Raw genomic sequence first — 18,558 nt, 5'->3', positions numbered from 1 at the left:
ATTATTACGCAAGGATTGGTCAGATTCTGAAAATACTGATGACTATCTATTACTAAAAAATAAATAAAATATTTCGTGTTCAAGAAAATACAAGTCAATAGCTCACAAAGCATAAACTTCAAGAGATTACCCCACTTTCCAAATCAAATGATTAATATTCTGCCATGGGATCTCCACGGTTGCGCATTAAAAGGATCGTGGTACATTGTACCACTTTATATATCTTTTGTCCGTTAATGCACAGAAATGGTGTATTACATCTTTTCGTTTAAGCCAAGTGGACCACGGAGTATGACTGGTTGCAGAAACTAAGTGGAGTAAGGAAAAACGAAAACTGAGTGGAAACGTACTTGCTAAAACATTTTACAAGCACAAATAGGTAGGTATGTCGTTCTTGTCTAGATGTCCTTTTCAGTTCTTTCCACCGGAAGTGGATAAAAGTAAGTAATTGTCATTTGTTTCTACGGTAAACCATTGGAGAGCATGCAAACGCAAGACGAAAAGGAGAATCTATTCGTAAAATAAAAGGACGAAAAATGAGCCAAAAATCTTATCATGAGTCAAAATATAATATTAGAATAGTAAGAAATAAATAGATACTCATAGTATCTATTATTATATTTCCTAGAGAGAGCAAAGACATATCCACAGTCCACCATCCAACAGGAATTATTAATTGTAGTTCGAGAAAACCCCGACAACGAAAAAGGGAGAAAGTGAACCGTATATCACTGTTTATATAAAAAAAACATTATATGAACCTCATCAACGATAAGAACTACTAAGCATATGTACTTACTCAAGATGCCCCATAGTGTTATTATCATATCCCATTATCCAGCATCAGACAACCACTTCACACCTACCAATCTTCCCAACTTGTCCGAAATTTGAGGTAGATGATGGTATCAATTCTTACAGGCACAAGCTGCACCATTATGTCAATTCCACAAGAGATGTGAAGAAACCATACCGCCAATCCCAGAAGATACATACAAGCTCCAAGATGACTGGATTTTATTTATTACCTTCTATCCACCCCAAACCAGACAACGCTTTTACTTATGAAATTCCAACTGTAAAGATGCTTGTTTATCTTCCTTCCCCTGGACTTGGGAGCTCAGCAAATTCTGCAATAATTTACAAGCAAATTCTGCAAGAGTAAATTTACCAGTAAGCACACAATGACCAATCAACAGTTCAGAAGATACAGCCACGATTCCTAACACCTCAGAACACTGTTTACAAAGATAGTAATAGAAGCCAGGATAAACAGAAGCAAGACAATTAGATATACACAAGATGGGATCACGGGAATTTGAAAATTCAGTTAAAGTGGATAACTGTGGCATGCAAGATTGTCCAAATTTCAATTTGTGTAAGTTTTAGACATCATCAGTAAAAGAAATTTTTGGCACCCACCATTTGTAGTAGGAAGATCCTGCAACATGTCTAGGTCAAATAAACTCCAACAACATTCATCGACAAGGCAGCAGAGTAGGAACTTTGAAGGGTGGCAAAGGATGCAGCACATTTGTAATAATCCCTTCAAGGACCTCAAATATGTAACTATATTAGCAATCCAAAAATTACACAAAATGAAAGGTATCCATCAAATAAACAGCAATAAATCCAGACTGGAAGCATACCATCAATATTCTCATACTGTCATCACACAAAGTGTCGACCTGTCCAGATTGACTGTCCTTGAAATTGTTCAGGCGGTGGAGTTAAAAGCTGATTTCCAGTTGTGAGTGGTTGGTGTAACTGCAACTGCTGATTATGGTGTGCTTTTAAAAGTTCAAATGTCTGATAATCTTGCCAACCATTCAGTTTCTCCACCTGCAGAGTAGATGGAACTTGTTTTCCAGGAAAGGGAAAACAGACCGTCCCACTCAAACCATTGTTACTGACTAGATGAAAATTTGACTGAGAGTAAATAGGAGGACCACTTGGGCCTAAACCATTGGTTGATGTAGCAGGCAACTGATATCCATCCAACCAGCTGTAATCATCCATAATTGGATTCTCACTAACAGAATTGGAAACAATGGGTTCAATACCTTGTTTAGGAGGAACATGAGTGAAACCAGGAGGAGGTCCAAGGTGCCTAGAAGGTCGGCTGACTGGAGATTTTTTCAAACCAGCTTGCAAGGTTGATGATGTCTTTATAACAGAGTTATCAGTAAAAACTCCAGAAGATGCAATGGCATCAATTTTAGATGATATTGCAAAATCTTCATCTTTTGAGAGACCATGACCATAAAACACACTAGTCCCGGCACTTACAGATTGCTGGATAGGAACTGTAAGGGCAGCATGGTTGGAGACTGCCAAAGCTTCTTGTAGTGGTTGGTCAGGTTTCATCGTGTGCCCATTCTCCAACAATCTAAGACCTTTCAAACTGTTGGTAAGAGATATTTCCTCCTCTAACCACCTTAAAGAATGTGGCTGAACTGATTGCACGTGTTGAGGCACAACAGCACTAACAGAACCAGGTAAAGGAATTTGATGTTTAGCATCATTCTGAGGATTATAAGTAGAATTACAGTTAAAATTTATATTCCCTCCCGAGGCTCTTGGAACTGATTCTAATCCTTCATGGGGTGCCCGTGATGAGGCAAGCACCACATCAGTTCGTTTCTCAGCTACTATAGGTTTGAAAACAATAACCTCATCATCATCCTCTCCTTCCATATACTGGTGGTGGTCTGGATGATCAATTCCCACCTTTGTCTTGTCAACTACTGTATTTTCTTTCAATAAATCTTCTGCATCAGGCGTACTTGAATAGGAGGAAAGAACAAAATCGTCCGAGTTTTGAGGTTGAATACCAATTACAAATTTCTTTCCACTTGAGTCAAAATATATCATTTTCTTATCAATCTTAACAACATTTGCTAAAGCCTTTCCTGCAGCTAAAATCCTTTTGACCCGAGTTTTTCTTTCCTTTTCACTGTCACTTTCAAGGGAATGCTTCCTTGAAAAATCCAAGATGGTTTGTGCAGGGAGAAGTGGAACAAATCCTCTTAACTCAAAGTCCTCCAATAAAGCAAGGCGGTTTTCAGTTTCCCCTTCTTCATACCTGCTCATGTTATTAAAGCAAGTGTCCTCTTCATCGTCTTCAAGAGGCATGGGTCCAACCGAAAGTAGCTTGTTCAATAAGGATATAAAATGATTCCAAAATTTTGATCTTACAGTTGCCTGATTCTCATCCACATCATTGCCTGCAGCATGATCTGGATAACATGCCAACCACTCAACAAAAACCAAAATGCCTGGTAAAAGATAACTACAAGAAGGATCCTGCAGCTGCACACATCTCTCGACCAATAAACTCATCAATTCAAAAGCTGCAATGAATGCATTCTGAAGTAGAACAGCACGCTGTACAATTTCTGCATAAGTTTGACCTTCAGATTCCTTATTCACATTATGAACTGTAAATATGATAATGGAAACAATTTTGACAATGGCAAATCTATTCTCAAGAGTATCAGTGCCAAAATTCAGCACTTCATCTTGCCCTGATGACAGAAGCTCCATTAGGGCAGCACTAAGAAGAGAGAGAACTTCAGTGAAGATCTCCAGGCTATCATCATGAAATGTGAGAAAAAAAAATTAAACAAAAAGTCAGAACACAATAATCATGATTGGTTTAATGCATAGAAATGTGAGTAAACTCTGCATCAAGAATATATACCTTGTTCGAGTGAATAAGATTCCATTTAGCCGGACAAGGCGCATGCAAAAGGATTTGTAAGTGTCTTGTATATTGGATGTTCTGTCCTTTCTAGGGTAAGTTTCTTCATCAGCATCCCTGGCCACAAATTTTGCTTCCACTTTTCCTCTTCCATTGACAGCTAATTGTCCAGAAGATTCTTTGACTTTAAGAGCTTTAACGTCACCAGAAAGCTGAGAGTAACTTTGACGATTCTATCACAGTATTATAAAGGAGTTAGGAAAATATGAGGCTGAAAAGATCATAGATCATATAAAATTATATAAAAGAGAAGGGAAAAAGTCAACAACACACTACAGTATGAAAATAAACACAGGATTATGCTCAAGGACTAATTCTTCATCCTCAACCATGCCAAATAAACAGAACTCCGTTGTGTGAAAAGGTATGCTGTGTTGTAGTTTTCATCCATATATCAAATAAAATTACATACTTATAATGCATGCAAAAATCTACCGTGCACAAGACTGAATAACCTATAAATCAATGCTTGAATAACTTGGAAGCCACTATGAAATTTACAACTTCCAAACTTTTAATGCATTTGGCTTTGAGTATCAAACAGTACAAGTAGTAGAAAAGACTGAGGTATTGTTTGAGCTTAAAAGCTATAGCAATGCTGAAGTTAAAAATACGAGCTTTAAACTTGAAGTCAAAGCTTTTTGGTAATTCTATAATATTTTAACCTTAAAAGTTGAGTTAAAATTTCTTGGCTGGATCTTAGGATTTGAAATAAAGAAGGAAAGAAAAAGTGGAAATTAATGACTAAGCTTTTTCAAAATCTCCTTTTCTTAAAATTTTGTTTGGCCTTGCTTCTACTTTTAAAGAGTCAAGATAAGCCCAAAATAAGCTGGGCCAAACATTATTTAAACTTGAAACATCAAAATTGTACTTCAGTTTGCAAGTGAGCAAAAACACCAAAATTTAACACATAAAAAACAAACAAGATACATACTTCTCAAACAACTGAGACTTCTAAATAAAAAAATGTAAACATTTCTAAATAAACTCCATGGTCACATTACCTTCTCAAATGCAACTATCAAATTATCTCTGGCAGTTGTAAATGGACTCTCTACAGCTAGACTCCGAAAATAACGATAAATAGCTGCCAGCTCATCCCCAGAATATGAAGCCAATAAAGCAAGCTGAAAATAACAGACTCATCAAACTGGAGCACAGCCGCTATGAACCAGGACTCAACATTAGAAGTCAAGCAACCAAAAGCAATACTACAGAAGACATAGGAATGCCAAAAACCTGATGATGGGGATTCCCACTTGAAGGCCAAATAGATGCAGCCTGTAAATAGTAACTAGAAGCTGCTGCAAATTCACGTTGTATTGAGTCACCTTCACCATATAAGCCTTTGTAGCGAGCAAGATCACCCAAGTATATCAAACAACGATGACAAGATATTAAACCTTTCTTCATCTCAGCAGATTTCTTTCCATCTTTCTCCATCACAATTCGATTCTCCGACTCCTCAAAATAACCAAGTGGAAGGCCGTACTTTGCTCTGATTTTCATAATAAGATCATGGTAAAATCCAGTTGCTTCTGAAAGAAAAGTCTTAAACTGCAGTCTTATTTTAGTTATAAGATCAGGTCGAACAGGACCTTTCCCTCCCTGAGATGATTTTGAGCTTACAGAAGTATGAGCAGCATTAAAGTATGCTCTCAATTCCTCAATCCGCTTATAATGCAATTGCCACAGAGCATACTCAATATTATGCTGCTCAGAAAACGCATGATCCTCAAGAATTATTGCTTCATAGTTCTCACGCATCTGTGGCCAAGCATTTGGATCTGATGGGACTTGCGCCTGAGCTGATCTCCGACGCTTATTCTCCAATTCAAGGTTCTAAGTGAGAAAATGTTAAGAGATAAAAAATATATCTTTCAGAATCATTTCACAGAAGAAATTCCTAATTAAGTTAATTAGAAGAACAAGTATGCCACAGCACACAACAAAACAGCAGGTTATATGTTCTACATGGCTTGGTATGGCAGACAGCAGCAAGTAATGGGTTCCTAATTTTATTAATTTATTTAAATTAAAAAACTCAACAAGTACTATCTAACCAGAGTGATGCTGGCTGCCAAAGGCCACCTTAAATCAAAGGGCCAAAATATGCAATGCTTCTTGGTAATAATAGTATACACCATATACACCAGAGGGTACTAATTAAAAAGGTCCAGCATTAATCCCAAAAATGATGTCATAGTAAAGAGAGCAAACTCAACAGCAATCAGTTAAATCCATTCTTCTAAGATCTAAATGGAACAACAAACACCAGAGCATATCCTCCAAAGTGTAACTAATATTAACTGCTGATGAACCCTTGTTCAGTGAACACATTTGTGAGGCTGTCTTCTCAGTGAGAGAGATAGAGAGGAGTACCTTCTCAAAAAGGCGTTGTGCACGCTCCCGTGATGGAGGAGCAGACATTTTATCCATCTCTACTATCATCATCCATCAAATATTTATGGAGTAAACTCAAGCTACACAAAACCTGCAAAATAAATAAATAAATAAACAGAAAAGTTCGAAGAGTCAGGTTTCACGTAACTGAGATAGAAACTAACACGGCTGTCATTGCACCAAATGCATTGATGATAAAAAAAATAGCTATGGCCTCCACATTCAATGTACAGATTGAAAGTGAAATTCAAAACTATAATTCAATAAAACACCCAGTTATACAAATTTAGCCCCCTTAAATGATGATTTTCCCAAGGACTTAACAACTGAGCAATCGAAATTTCAAAACAAAGCTCCATCAAATACTTCTCCAGATATCAAGTTGAACATTGAGCTCTGGCCCCATTCACAATCATATTCCCGGAAACCAATAATTAAATTATCAACTCCAAAACGGAGTTTTCTCCAGGTATCCACTGGCAGAGTAATATCATGAAATCCCTCATAGGAAGGGTTCCATTTCAAGGGGTGTACAAAATGTGACAAAACACAAGAGCAAATATGCTAGTACTGAAAAACAATACCAGATCCGCGAAATTCAACAATGATACAATACACATGAACGACTCAGCTACAAATTACCAATAAATGATGAAAAAAGGTGAAAGGAAGCTTCGCGAACAGAATACAAAACAATTGGAAATGGAAAAACTCACCGATGCAAGAGGATCGAAGGATGGAGGTAAAAGTGTTTGTGTTGGGTAGGGTTTGGATGTGTGAGAAGAAAGAGGAAGAAAAGGAGTAGAAGGGGGCGTGGAAGTGGTTGTTGTGTTGGTCCTAAGCCGATAACGCGTCTCTATTTCTTCTTTCCAGGCAAGGGGTCAATGTTTAACGACGCCGTTTAGACTACCCTTTTCCTTCTCCACTTTGATGTTTGAGTTGACCTCCGTTATCTTATGTTATTTTCTCCTTACTTTGTTTTTTATTATATTAAAATTTAAATACTACTGATAACATATTCTTCAAGATAGTCTCTCTAATATATTATTCATTATTTACTAAAATTTATCAAACATTGTAAAATTAAATATATGAAAAATTATTGATTTAAAAATGAGAAAGAGTGTACTATATAATTTTTTGTATTTTTTAATAAATTTTAATCAATAATAAATAATATATTAAAAATATATATCACTAACATTTTTTAAAAAATTTTATATTTTGTATACTGTCACGCCAAACACAAATAATTTTACTGAACTTTAAAACAAACTAGGCAACCAGTGCTTAGTAGATCTTTAAACCCATTTATACATTAAACCCTTAAATATTTGAATTTTAAAATTAATTTTATACTTTACTAAAAAATATATTCTGATGTAAATATACAATTTATATTAACTTAAATATATTTTTAATCATATTTAAAAATTTAAAATTAATTTTATTATATTCTAAATTAACAGATGTTTGAATTAACATAAAATGACATTGAGCCAAGTATTGAGGACTCCTGATTACCTGTCATTGAGTATTAAAAAAAGGGTAATTTTTTTAATGTGTCAAACTATAGACAATAAAAATATTAAAAATTACAATATTTAATATTATTAATATATTAAATTTTATGATATTGATATAAAAAATGTAAAATGTTATAATTTTTAAAAAATATTATACATATTTTTTATCATACGCTGTCCAACTCATCGATTAAAATTTAGATATTATAGACATTTTTTAATACTATTTTAAAAAATTTAAATTTATATTAATTTTTAATATCAATTTTTATGAGATGAGTTGTTAAAATAAAATTGTCAACAATTATAATTTTAGTTAAAAAATAATATAACCACACTCTCTCTTGTCTAATGTAATCACCGCCCAGCCCAGCCCAGAGCCGAGCCCAGGTCCATATCTGAATCCGAACCCCACCTCCCTTATTCAACCCCCGTCACCACTTCCGGCGACCATTTCCTCCGAATTCCGGCGACGCCACGCTCCTGAGATCGGTAACGTCTCTATCTCTCGCTCTACGTGCATCTTCAATTTTTTATATTTCTCTTTTTGGATCGATTTCTATCTGTTACTGAAAACCAATTTGAGATCCCACCGCTGTAGTCTTCTTCACTGAACTCTTCGACAATCTCTTTCTGGGAATCCCGAACGTTCTCTTTCTATGAATCGCTCGGTTCAATTTCACATTCAATTTAGAATATTTTCTTTTTTCTCTCTCAGCATTCATAGCGTGTATTTACCGTGCTTCGCTTGCACGTTTTCATCAGTGTTGTCACTGAAGTAGAAGCGTAGAATATTTTTTCATTCACTGTTAAAATCAGTAACAACTGTAGAAGAGAATTGTGATTGTGCTGCGAATCCGTGGCCTGTGGTTACTTCCGAGTGTTCTCAATCGTTGTTCTGTCGGAATTTGATTATTTGAAATTAAAGAAAGCTGGAATATATTCCTGTCAAAGTTAAAAATGTCTATATGTTTAGTATTTCTACATTTTTCTCTTCGCTTTTGTGAATATCAACTTTCTAATTGTTAGTGTATTACTTTATTTGCTTCTGTTTCCCCCATTTTTCTAACTATATTTTTAATCATACCTTATACAACACTTGTAGCGAATATTAAATATGTGATGGCGTGATTTGAAATAGTTTGATCGATCCAGTGCTCAGTACTGTATTGGTTTTTGTCAAAACTTAAGTTCTGGTTTCTAGGGCTTAGCTTTTGATCACGTAACTTTTGTTCAGGTGGGTTAAGGTGTGATTAAGGGGAATAGCCAAATAGATTTCTAGTTTTGTTGAGCCGTGGATTGGGTATCGACTAGTGAAGTTGCCAGCTTTATCATAAGAATGCTATACTTGATATGTGTGCAGACAAAACTTATGTTGGGTTTTCATTTCTTTCTTGACTTAGCCTTTTATCTTTAGGTTAAATAGGTGCTACCGTGCAATTTAGCTACAGAAAAACCCAAAACTATTCCTACGTAATTTATTGATTAGAGGAGAATGTAGTGCTATGATTTTTTGAGTTTACTAACTGATGTCTGATGTGAGGTTCTAAAATCAGAATGGCTGAAATTTTTAGTTGGGCAGTTATATCTTATATGCACACCTTCTAAATTCGTGGATAATTGTAATTGCTCTTCTGTTATTCAGTTATACTTGAATTGGTATATCATTGGGTTTCTTTGCTACTCTTTTAAACTTTTGTTGTATTTTTGCCTGTACTTTTTTCTCTTAGCAAAAGAAACGTTATATTTGAAACCTATTTCATTTGAAAATTATATTATATTTTGTGGGTGGGTAAATTCATGTTTAGAATTCACATGCTTTGTTCAGTGGGAGCTGAACATTTTTTCTTACTGAATTCTTAGCAGTTGGTTGTCTCAGGATGTTTTCTTGGATTAAGATTTTCTGTGGTGCTGGTATCACACTATGATCTTTAAATTAACCTGTCCATAGAAAATATGATTCACATTCATTTGTTAACTGAGTTTTGTTATTTAATTATCTGTTTCAGAGAAGGCAAGGTGCTTGAACATCTGAATTGTTGGTAAAATGGTTTCCTTTGAGATGAATGATCGAAAGAGTAAGTGGAATATGATATTTTTGTTCATGTTAAGAATAATGATATTATATGAAGTGATCTGCTGTCTTTAATGCTATGTGTAAGAATAAATTATTCTGGAGTTAGCTATACTTTAGTTTCATAAATTACTTAACATATCTAGTTATTCAGTGGAAGGGGAAACTGGTTTTGATTTATTCTAATGCTGTTCAATTTTTTGTTTTGGGGGGCTTATTTCTCAACCTTGCATATTGCTTGGGTTTTTTTTAATAGTCAACTAGAGGACTTAAACTAGAAAGTTTGGGAAAGACTTGTTCTAGAGAATATAAATGTTTTCATTATTGAAAGAGCTTTGTGGTTCAGTTTAAACAATGTTTATACCTAATTCTGACATTTATTTTGTACTACCCTTAGTTATTAAATATGGGTTTACATTGTTACTACCTCTGTGTTGCCTATGTCCAGGGCAGGGAAGGGTCGAGGCCCATTGTATGGATCTATAATAGAAGCCTTACCTTGCATTTGCTAGTGACTAATTTCACAACTCAGACCTGTGACCTCTGGATCACATGGCAACAACTCCAAACATTATACCAAGCTCGGGTTAAATAGAAGCAATGGGAGATAGAGGAAATAAGAACATAATTTCTTACTGAAATCTTTGAGCAAGAAGCTAGACATATTCGATATGGTAGCCATTATTATAATTTAAGGGTGACTATCCAATTCCATAGTAAAAAGTAATAGCTACAACTCACAACTATGATTTAATTTTAGCAAAATATTTTTCTTGAAATTGGCTTTTAAAAGTAATACATCATCTAATGAAGCTAATTGAAATCTACCAAATAGCTTGGCTTATCACATTGTAAACAATGGTATGTTATTGCATCATCCTGATTTTCTTCAGGTTCTTGGAGGAAGAAGACATTTATAAGCTGTATATGTAATTAGATTGGCCTGTAGTAAGAACATGTACAGTTTTCAAGAAATATATTAGTGTCTTTATGTTATGGTATCATACTGGCTGGCAGAAGGAATGATTTGAGTGAACTGTGTATAATTAATTTTTTCTATGTTACATTTTTGGTATCTATTACTGTTCTATTTCTTAACTTAATTTAAAATTTTATTCTTACTATATTTATTGTATGTGATTTGGCACATAATACAGAGATTGGATTAGGATTAACTGGCTTTGGTATATTTTTCTCATTCCTTGGGATCATCTTCTTCTTCGACAAGGGATTGCTAGCCATGGGAAATGTAAGTTTCATTTACAAGTTTCTTGTTTAAGAAGTTGCTTCTCATTTGATTTTGCTTAATAACATATTTTCTGATGCCTTGTTATCTTTATGATGCTCAAATCAGATCCTGTTTGTTTCTGGAGTGTCCTTAACAATTGGGCTAAAATCCACTATGCAATTCTTCATGAAACGAAGTAATTTCAAGGTAAATTTACATTTTCTCTTTCTTTTCAATTTGTCTCTCATGCTCTCTTCATGTAAATTTTCCCCTCACCTTTTACTCTTCATTAAGGGAACAATCTCATTTGGTATTGGGTTCTTGATTCTCATCTTGGGATGGCCTATTTTGGGCATGATTATTGAGGCTTACGGGTTCATCATACTATTCAGGTTTAGTGCAATTTGAAACAAACTTTGTTGTGTTCGAGTGTGTTTATTTGATTAAAGCTAATTATGGGTTATACTGTGCAGTGGTTTCTGGCCTACACTGGCTGTTTTCTTACAGAAGATTCCTGTTCTTGGTTGGTTGTTGCAACAACCATTTGTTCGATCGGTATGTATTTGTAATGAATTGGAATGTCTTTACCTGTCATCTAAGTCTTAGCAGAATTATCTTACACGTTTACCATTCTGGGTGCTACCATATCAACAATTGGGTAGAGTAAAAGCGATACTATGTAGAGAATCTCAAACTCAAGTTTCCTGACACCGAAGCTAGAAATAAGAGGTTTAAGTTGAGGTTCAAATTTTTTTTCACTCTTTCAATGAGGCTTTGTTATACTAAAAATGAGGCAATATAGTCCCCACCTTTTTTTTTGGGGGTGGTGGTCCTTTGTTGCATGTATTTTATATAAACTCCCATTGTTTAAAAAATTATCCTGATAGTACAGAATGAAAAATCTGATGCTAATGGTTGGTTCTGCATAAATATCTGTCTAGAGATTGTTGACTGATAATAGAAGTTTTGCCGCGCTTTCTAGATGTTGGGGCCCTTTGCATTTATTTGCACAAGATGCTTAAGCTTTCAAACTGAGCTTGCTAATTTTCTGTGTACACTGTACATGCAGTTGTTTGACCGCTATAGAGGCAAACGAGTGCCCGTGTAAAGCAGGAATATATGGAAACATTATGTAACTGCTATCAAGCGCATTTGTAAGTCAATGTAAAGAAAATATTCATATGGATATTAAACTGTGAATTGAGTTTGCTTTCTGATGGTAGAAAATGACTTTCATTTTATCATGGTAGTCATTTAGTGGAGGAAAATTGCATAGGGAAAAAAAAAGGTTTTAGTTTTCACTTTACTACTTGTCCGGCTTCTTATGATTCTGATACTTAATGGAAAATCAATTGATCTCCGGAGTTGTCAGTTTCATTTACGCTACTATTCTAATCAGAGACATTTGGAAGCGTCGCTGCCGAGTTGATGATGGCATTTGTTCACACTAGTAATGATTTTAGAATATATAACTTTTTTCTTCCCTTTCTTTTTTTTATCCGTGTTTTTTTTGCCTGCCAATGTGAGATGGAATCGGAGCAATGCCATGGAATTCTACAATGTAATTTACCTTAATTCCTGTGTCATCTATTATTTCTTTCTCGGTCAACGTTTCATCTATTTGTTTTTTTGGGATTGACATCTATTTCTTCTCATCTTTCAATGCGGGGGGCTTTTATTTTTTTTCAAAAAACTAATGTTAATGACCTCAGCTTTTAAAAGAAACAAAATGGTATATCGATCAACGGTGATTAAAATGAATAATGGAATTTTAATTTTTTCAAAATATAATATATTATATCTGTCGTGGCTATAAGACATTGTGTTTGTCTCATGAAATTCACAAACATTGGAAGTGCAGGGAGAATCACATGAAGCTATAATTTTAAATTAAGAACATTATTATATCATGGGGAAATAAAAAATACAGACTATCATGGATTGTTTTCTATATATACGGATAATTACTAATACATGCATGCATGCATGGGATGGGAGAATATATTTATTGATTAATTATTTGCGACACGCATAGAGACTTTGGCTTGGATGGTTAATAACAAATAACAATATACTGCAAATACTTGTATGAATTTGTAGCAACAATTAATTAATCAGCTGAAGCTAGAGGGATGAGTTTATCTAGGCCAATTGAAACAGCACCGAACCGGGGGTAAGGAATTGGCAACATGGCAACCCATTCCCAAGATGATTCTTTATTCTGCGCCTCAAAGTCATCGCCAAATACCTTGTAAGCTGTAATATTATCATATCCTCTCAACATGTTAAGGCTTGGGAAAGGATTACCGGGCAGCATCACCCGCATCTTGATGCCATCACTGAAGGCATTACAAAGCTCAAGCCTAGTCAAATTAGGCAAGTCCACGAGAGATGAGGCAGGGTCCTTCTTCAGTCTCGTATTCATTAACTTCAATATAAGCAAGTTCTGTAGAGAGGAAGCACACACCCAACTGGGTAACTCCTTTAGATTTCCATTCAAATGTAATTTTTGAAGATGTGGAGGTGGAGACATATCTTCCAACTCAAATAAGCAATCAGTTTGAAGCATAAGAGAACGCAAATTGGTCAATCTAGAAATGCATGAACACACTTCTCTCCATTGTTCCTCTCTCAATTTAACCAAACCCAGCTTTCTTAATTGGGTCAACTTTCCCAGATTCATCATCCACTCACTCTTTTCTGGTGCTTCAAGAAAGCACAACTTTTGTAATGAACCAAACATTCCAATGTCACATGTTACCTTAACACCACATAATTCGTACGATGAAAAATATTCCAAACCTTCACCATTTAAATATACTACGCTCTTATCAAATCTACGCCTGAGAAAGCCTTCTCTTTCCTGACTGCAACAAGACATCAAAAGATGACTAAGATTTTTACGAAGCATTGATATCTCCTCAGGTAATTCAGCAACCAAGGTGTACCTGAGGTCTAACATTTCCAGCCTTTGCAAATTCCCAATAGACTTTGGAAGCTTTGAGATTTTAGTGTTTCTCAAACACAAATACCTTATAAGGAACAAGGTTGAAATTTGTGCAGGAAATAAATCTAAAGGAGCTCTTGCCAAATCCAACACACTAAGCAGCTTAAAGTTGAAGCCAATATCACCCCATAAAAAAACATCACTTGCCTTTGCCTTTTCCTTGTCATCAGGAATATTAAAGAATATCAATAGAGAACGAAGTCGTTGAGGCAATGCCAAAAGTAAGTTAACGTCGATGCCTCTCTTTATTGCATTTGCATGAATACATAATCGCTTTGCTCCAACTTCCATCGCATCTGCCATGTGAACAAACCTTTCCTCTTTTGACTTTGAAAGAACAATATCTCGTAGAAAGTCGTGGATGCGAAACCACTTCACCCTTCTACTGCCATCCTCTCTTTCTTTAACTATTTTTATCAAACTTCTGTTAACAAGCTCACACAAATAGCTGTCAGCATCTTCCTCCATCGTTAAGCAAATTCACCACCTTATTCTTTGTTGCATCTATGCCAACCAATTGCCTTTCGTCAACCAAAGCTGGAACATCCTTTCGAAACTGATCCATCGCTGAAGTGCCTTTGTCTGAGTTTGAACTCAAAGCTTGCTTGTAGAGTATGGAAGAAGGATCATAACCATACCTTTTTGGACGATCTGCTATTTCATTCACTCTGCCTCTGATTCTTTGCAGCTCAGAACCAATTTCGTGCCTGGCCTTCCACTTTCTGAAAGTGGAACAAATTCTACTAAAACAAGTGTTGTGTGCACGACCTACATCAGATCAGAGCAGCTATAATAGAAATTTTGGATCCAGAGAAATAAAATTATAATGCATAGTTTTTTAAGTAAACAAAAAAGAATATATTTAATGGAATGCATTTTACTGATACATGAGGGAGGATTCTAAATTGATGAAGTATGATATTATATTGTTCATCAGTTAACATTGAAAACAAGTTTTTAGGTAAATTCTAAGGCACCTGTGAATTTAAAATCGTATCAGTACCTTTTTACATTAACCAGTATATTAAGAGCAATGTTACTCTCTACAAAAATATAGATTCACTTTCTCCTTCCTAAATTAATTTTTTTACTGATATTTTTTTTTATAATTTTTAATAAATTTAAGTTAACATTACCACTTAATAACATTATACTGATACATCATAAATGCTTAGATAAAAGTTAGTTAACGATCGTTTATTTTTCTAAATTACAAAATGATATATTGGAAAACGTTGGATAAAAGATGAAATTAAACCTAATCCTAGATTAAAATGAATTGTTAACTACGTTGCTCAAAATTTATTATGTAGTCCACTGAAGATTGCTGAACAACGATTTTTAATTTACAATGAAAGTAAACCCTCTATTGTTGTGGTTGATTAAAAGCCAGATTAAAAAAATGAATACGTTGTTGTAGGAAAATCCTTGTAGGTGATATATATATTGAATCAAATACACCCATGAATTAACAATGGTCACCATTTTGACTCTCTTGGAAGTGATAAACTCTATGAAATTGGCTTTTTGCTGGGAGGCAGTGGTGATAGGATTGGCAGGTGATGATGATAGAACCGAAACAGGAAGTGAGAAGGGGTTATTATGTAAACAAAAAGTTATAAGGGTATATTTAAAAATAAAAATAAAATAGATGACATATATTAATGAAAAATATATGTCAAATATTAATTAATCCACATCAAATGGATACCCACATCCAATCAAATTTAAGGTTAACAAAGCAATCACCATTCTTTTTTTAATATCATTGATACAACTTTTAATTATCTAAAATTTTTGTAAAAGATAAATTTAAAATTCCAATAATCAATATTAACAAAATTAGAAAAATAATTATGATGAATTAATGTATAATACTTAAATTAATACTCTTTGGTTGATAGTGTAAAAAAATTTCATAATATTATATTTATAACTTATTTGATATTTATGAAAAAATTATTAAGATATATTTAAAGCGTTTAAAGGATTGTCTTCTCTTTGGCCTTAAAAACTAAATAGAAATTAATATATTTGTATTTTTATTGATATAATATAACTTATATTTTAAATAATATTTTTAAAAATAATATTGACATTATCACTGTAATAAATTATTACAAAACTTGTCTTTAAAATTTGAATAGTCTATATTATTATAATTGATTTTCCCACTCAATAATCTTGTATATATTCTTAAGTTATTATTAAAAAATAAAAAATCATTAAAATAAATATTTTAATTTTATGAATATAGAAAGACAAATATAAAGTTTGAAGAGATAATTATTTTTATAATAAAAAATTTAAAATAAAATACTACGACATAGGTTTTTTATAAAATAAATTAATTATATACTGTTTTATTTTAATTAATTTTGTCGTAATAAATATCTTGATAATGCTTTAAATATATGTTTTATAATATTATTTTATTTTGATTACACATGAATCCATATATGTGTTGAAGAGAGATAAATGTGAGAATGGTAATAAAATTGTAATAAAAATTATGAATCAATTTTATAATTTAAAATTAGATATTTTGGTTAACACGTCAGATAGAGCAGGTTGAACAGAAATTTTAATTATCTCAAAATAAAATAAGAGATAATTTTAAAATGTCAATGCTTAATATTAAAATATTATAGAAATAATGATGGTGAATCAATTCATAATAATTAAATTAATAATATTAGTAAATTTAATTTAAGAACAATTATTTATGATAATGATATTATTTAAACATTAGTGGAATATTTTTAAGTTTCATATAGTTACTTTTGAACAATTTCTTGTTTTTGGGAATTTTTTTTTAAAATTATTATTTCACTTAAACTTGTTCAAAATTATTATAAAATATCAATTATTGCATGCATAACTTAATATAAATATGTTTTATTTGATATATATATATATATATATATATATATATATATTATTGTACTTGTATCTTAATACTAACTTTGTTTTTATTTATTTATTCATGTAGAACTTTTAAGATAATATTAATTGTTATTCTTCTTTACTGATGCCCTTTTATTTATTTAAAATGTGTGTACAATTTGAGTAGTCCAAGAGTAAAAATAAAAAAATAAACTATTAATAAAGAGTAAATTTAATAATCAATTTTAACCAAATGATTGAATTTATTAGTCTATGTAATTTTTTTTTCTCTTTAGACAAATATGTGTGAACGAAAGTAGTATTATAAAATTTTGTATTTATGTATCATATTGAACCCAATATTTATATCTATCCATGCAACATAACTTTAAAGTTATCTCCCAAAATAATAATAAAATATCAACTAAAATCTAGCATGAAATAGGTCACCCAAAAGAGTAGTTTAGTGGCAAAGGTATGGTAGTACCTGCATCATCACTGCAAATAATTTGAAGCATGTAGTTGTCCACAACATCTTCTATTTCAAAAGCAACATCTCTCACTTGCTCCACCCATGGCTTAAGTCTTGGGTCCTTCTCTTGCTGGACATCAGCAAATCTTAGGAAAGCTTTCATAGTTACAAGTTCATCTTTAACCTTTTGAATTTCATCTTTAACCCCTCTCTGCAAAATCACTTCTTCTTTTATCACCCGAGAAAGTTCATTTAACAATGTTTGTACCACACTATCTGCCATTTTTTTCCTCCCTCTCTTTGCACAATTAGAGAAAAAGCATGTTTGCTAACTTGAAATTTTTGTAGTTTGCAATTCCTCATGATAGATCATCTTGCACAAATTTATATGAAAAATATTGTGCATATGCTACTTTGAAGTATTTTGGTGGCCCCTTACTTGTAAGTTGTAATGTAGGTAAACATATATTCTTTTCACTTTTAAAGCATGCGTGTGGAGTGGGGTAAGAATTATTCTCATTCTTGAACAATTATGCATGGCAATTTTATTTTTTTGTTTTGCAATGATTGTGGGAGATGTATTTCTTGTTTTCCTTATAAAGAATAAATTGTATAGTCATGAATAATTTTTTAATTTTTTATTAGATATATTTTATGAAAAGTTTAATTTGATGTATTTTTAGTAAAAATACACTATCAATTAATTAAAATACATGATATATATTACTTTAGATTAATTATTATAAAAACTAATAATTTTATTGATATTACAATCTATGATTGAATGGTAATGTAAAATTATTTATATTATCAAAATATTTTAAGTAAATCCTTTTTAAAATAATTATATATATATATATATATATATATATATATATATATATATTACATACATGATATATATTATTTTAAATTAATTATTAAAAAATAAATACCTTTTACTTATATTACAATTTATGATTGAATGATAATATAAAAATATTTATATTACCAAGATATTCTAATGAAATTCTTTTAAAAAAAATTTAAGATTAATATTTTATAAGAAAATACATGCAAAAAATGTAAACACGTTAAAGGTTTTTCTTTCTTGCATTTTAAGAGATAATTTTTTATTAATTTAAATTTTAAGTAAAGCAAAATGTTAGTAACACACTCTCTTTAATATATCTTTTGTTATTGGTTAAAATTTATTAAAA

The 18,558-nt window shown here is 32.5% G+C and overlaps 2 protein-coding genes across 7 annotated transcripts; one reads left to right on the top strand and one right to left on the bottom strand.

Moving 5' to 3' along the window:
* Window positions 1–540: 540 nt before the first annotated feature.
* Window positions 541–7,108, bottom strand: LOC113846077 (protein SMG7-like). Of its 6 annotated transcripts, XR_003501624.1 has the most exons (9): window positions 6,883–7,024; window positions 6,146–6,257; window positions 5,003–5,605; window positions 4,768–4,890; window positions 3,704–3,936; window positions 1,650–3,592; window positions 1,423–1,546; window positions 1,029–1,153; window positions 560–928 (listed from the first exon to the last, which is right to left on the bottom strand). XR_003501624.1 is itself a non-coding variant. In XM_027473939.1 (6 exons), the coding sequence occupies exons 2-6, from the start codon at window positions 6,215–6,217 to the stop codon at window positions 1,672–1,674; spliced, it is 2,952 nt and encodes a 983-aa protein (XP_027329740.1). In that variant the 5' UTR covers window positions 6,218–6,257; window positions 6,883–7,007; the 3' UTR covers window positions 594–1,671. The 6 variants fall into 6 exon arrangements, 1 of the variants encoding a protein (XP_027329740.1); XR_003501623.1 differs by having other exon boundaries at window positions 541–1,153; window positions 6,883–7,108; XR_003501625.1 differs by having other exon boundaries at window positions 541–1,130; window positions 6,883–7,076.
* Window positions 7,109–8,051: 943 nt separating this feature from the next.
* Window positions 8,052–12,599, top strand: LOC113847219 (vesicle transport protein GOT1-like). Its single transcript, XM_027476182.1, has 7 exons — window positions 8,052–8,184; window positions 9,702–9,770; window positions 10,924–11,015; window positions 11,121–11,201; window positions 11,289–11,386; window positions 11,468–11,549; window positions 12,064–12,599. Exons 2-7 carry the CDS (start codon window positions 9,740–9,742, stop codon window positions 12,100–12,102), a joined length of 423 nt encoding a protein of 140 aa, XP_027331983.1. The 5' UTR covers window positions 8,052–8,184; window positions 9,702–9,739; the 3' UTR covers window positions 12,103–12,599.
* Window positions 12,600–18,558: the final 5,959 nt, after the last annotated feature.

The sequence above is a fragment of the Abrus precatorius genome, unplaced genomic scaffold (genome assembly GCF_003935025.1).
Source record: "Abrus precatorius isolate BTA unplaced genomic scaffold, Abrus_2018 Scaffold8, whole genome shotgun sequence".
Lineage (NCBI taxonomy): Eukaryota > Viridiplantae > Streptophyta > Magnoliopsida > Fabales > Fabaceae > Abrus > Abrus precatorius.
This window is presented reverse-complemented; position numbering and strand designations above follow the sequence as displayed.

Coding starts and splice junctions, on each gene's coding strand:
- LOC113846077 (XM_027473939.1), bottom strand. CDS start 6,217: ATGATGATAGTAGAGATGGATAAAATGTCTGCTCCTCCATCACGGGAG. Junction 3,937..4,767: donor TGATAGTTGCATTTGAGAAG/GTAATGTGACCA, acceptor ATACTGTGATAG/AATCGTCAAAGTTACTCTCA. Junction 3,593..3,703: donor ATCTTATTCACTCGAACAAG/GTATATATTCTT, acceptor TCATGATGATAG/CCTGGAGATCTTCACTGAAG.
- LOC113847219 (XM_027476182.1), top strand. CDS start 9,740: ATGGTTTCCTTTGAGATGAATGATCGAAAGA. Junction 9,771..10,923: donor TGAGATGAATGATCGAAAGA/GTAAGTGGAATA, acceptor CACATAATACAG/AGATTGGATTAGGATTAACT. Junction 11,016..11,120: donor GATTGCTAGCCATGGGAAAT/GTAAGTTTCATT, acceptor TGCTCAAATCAG/ATCCTGTTTGTTTCTGGAGT.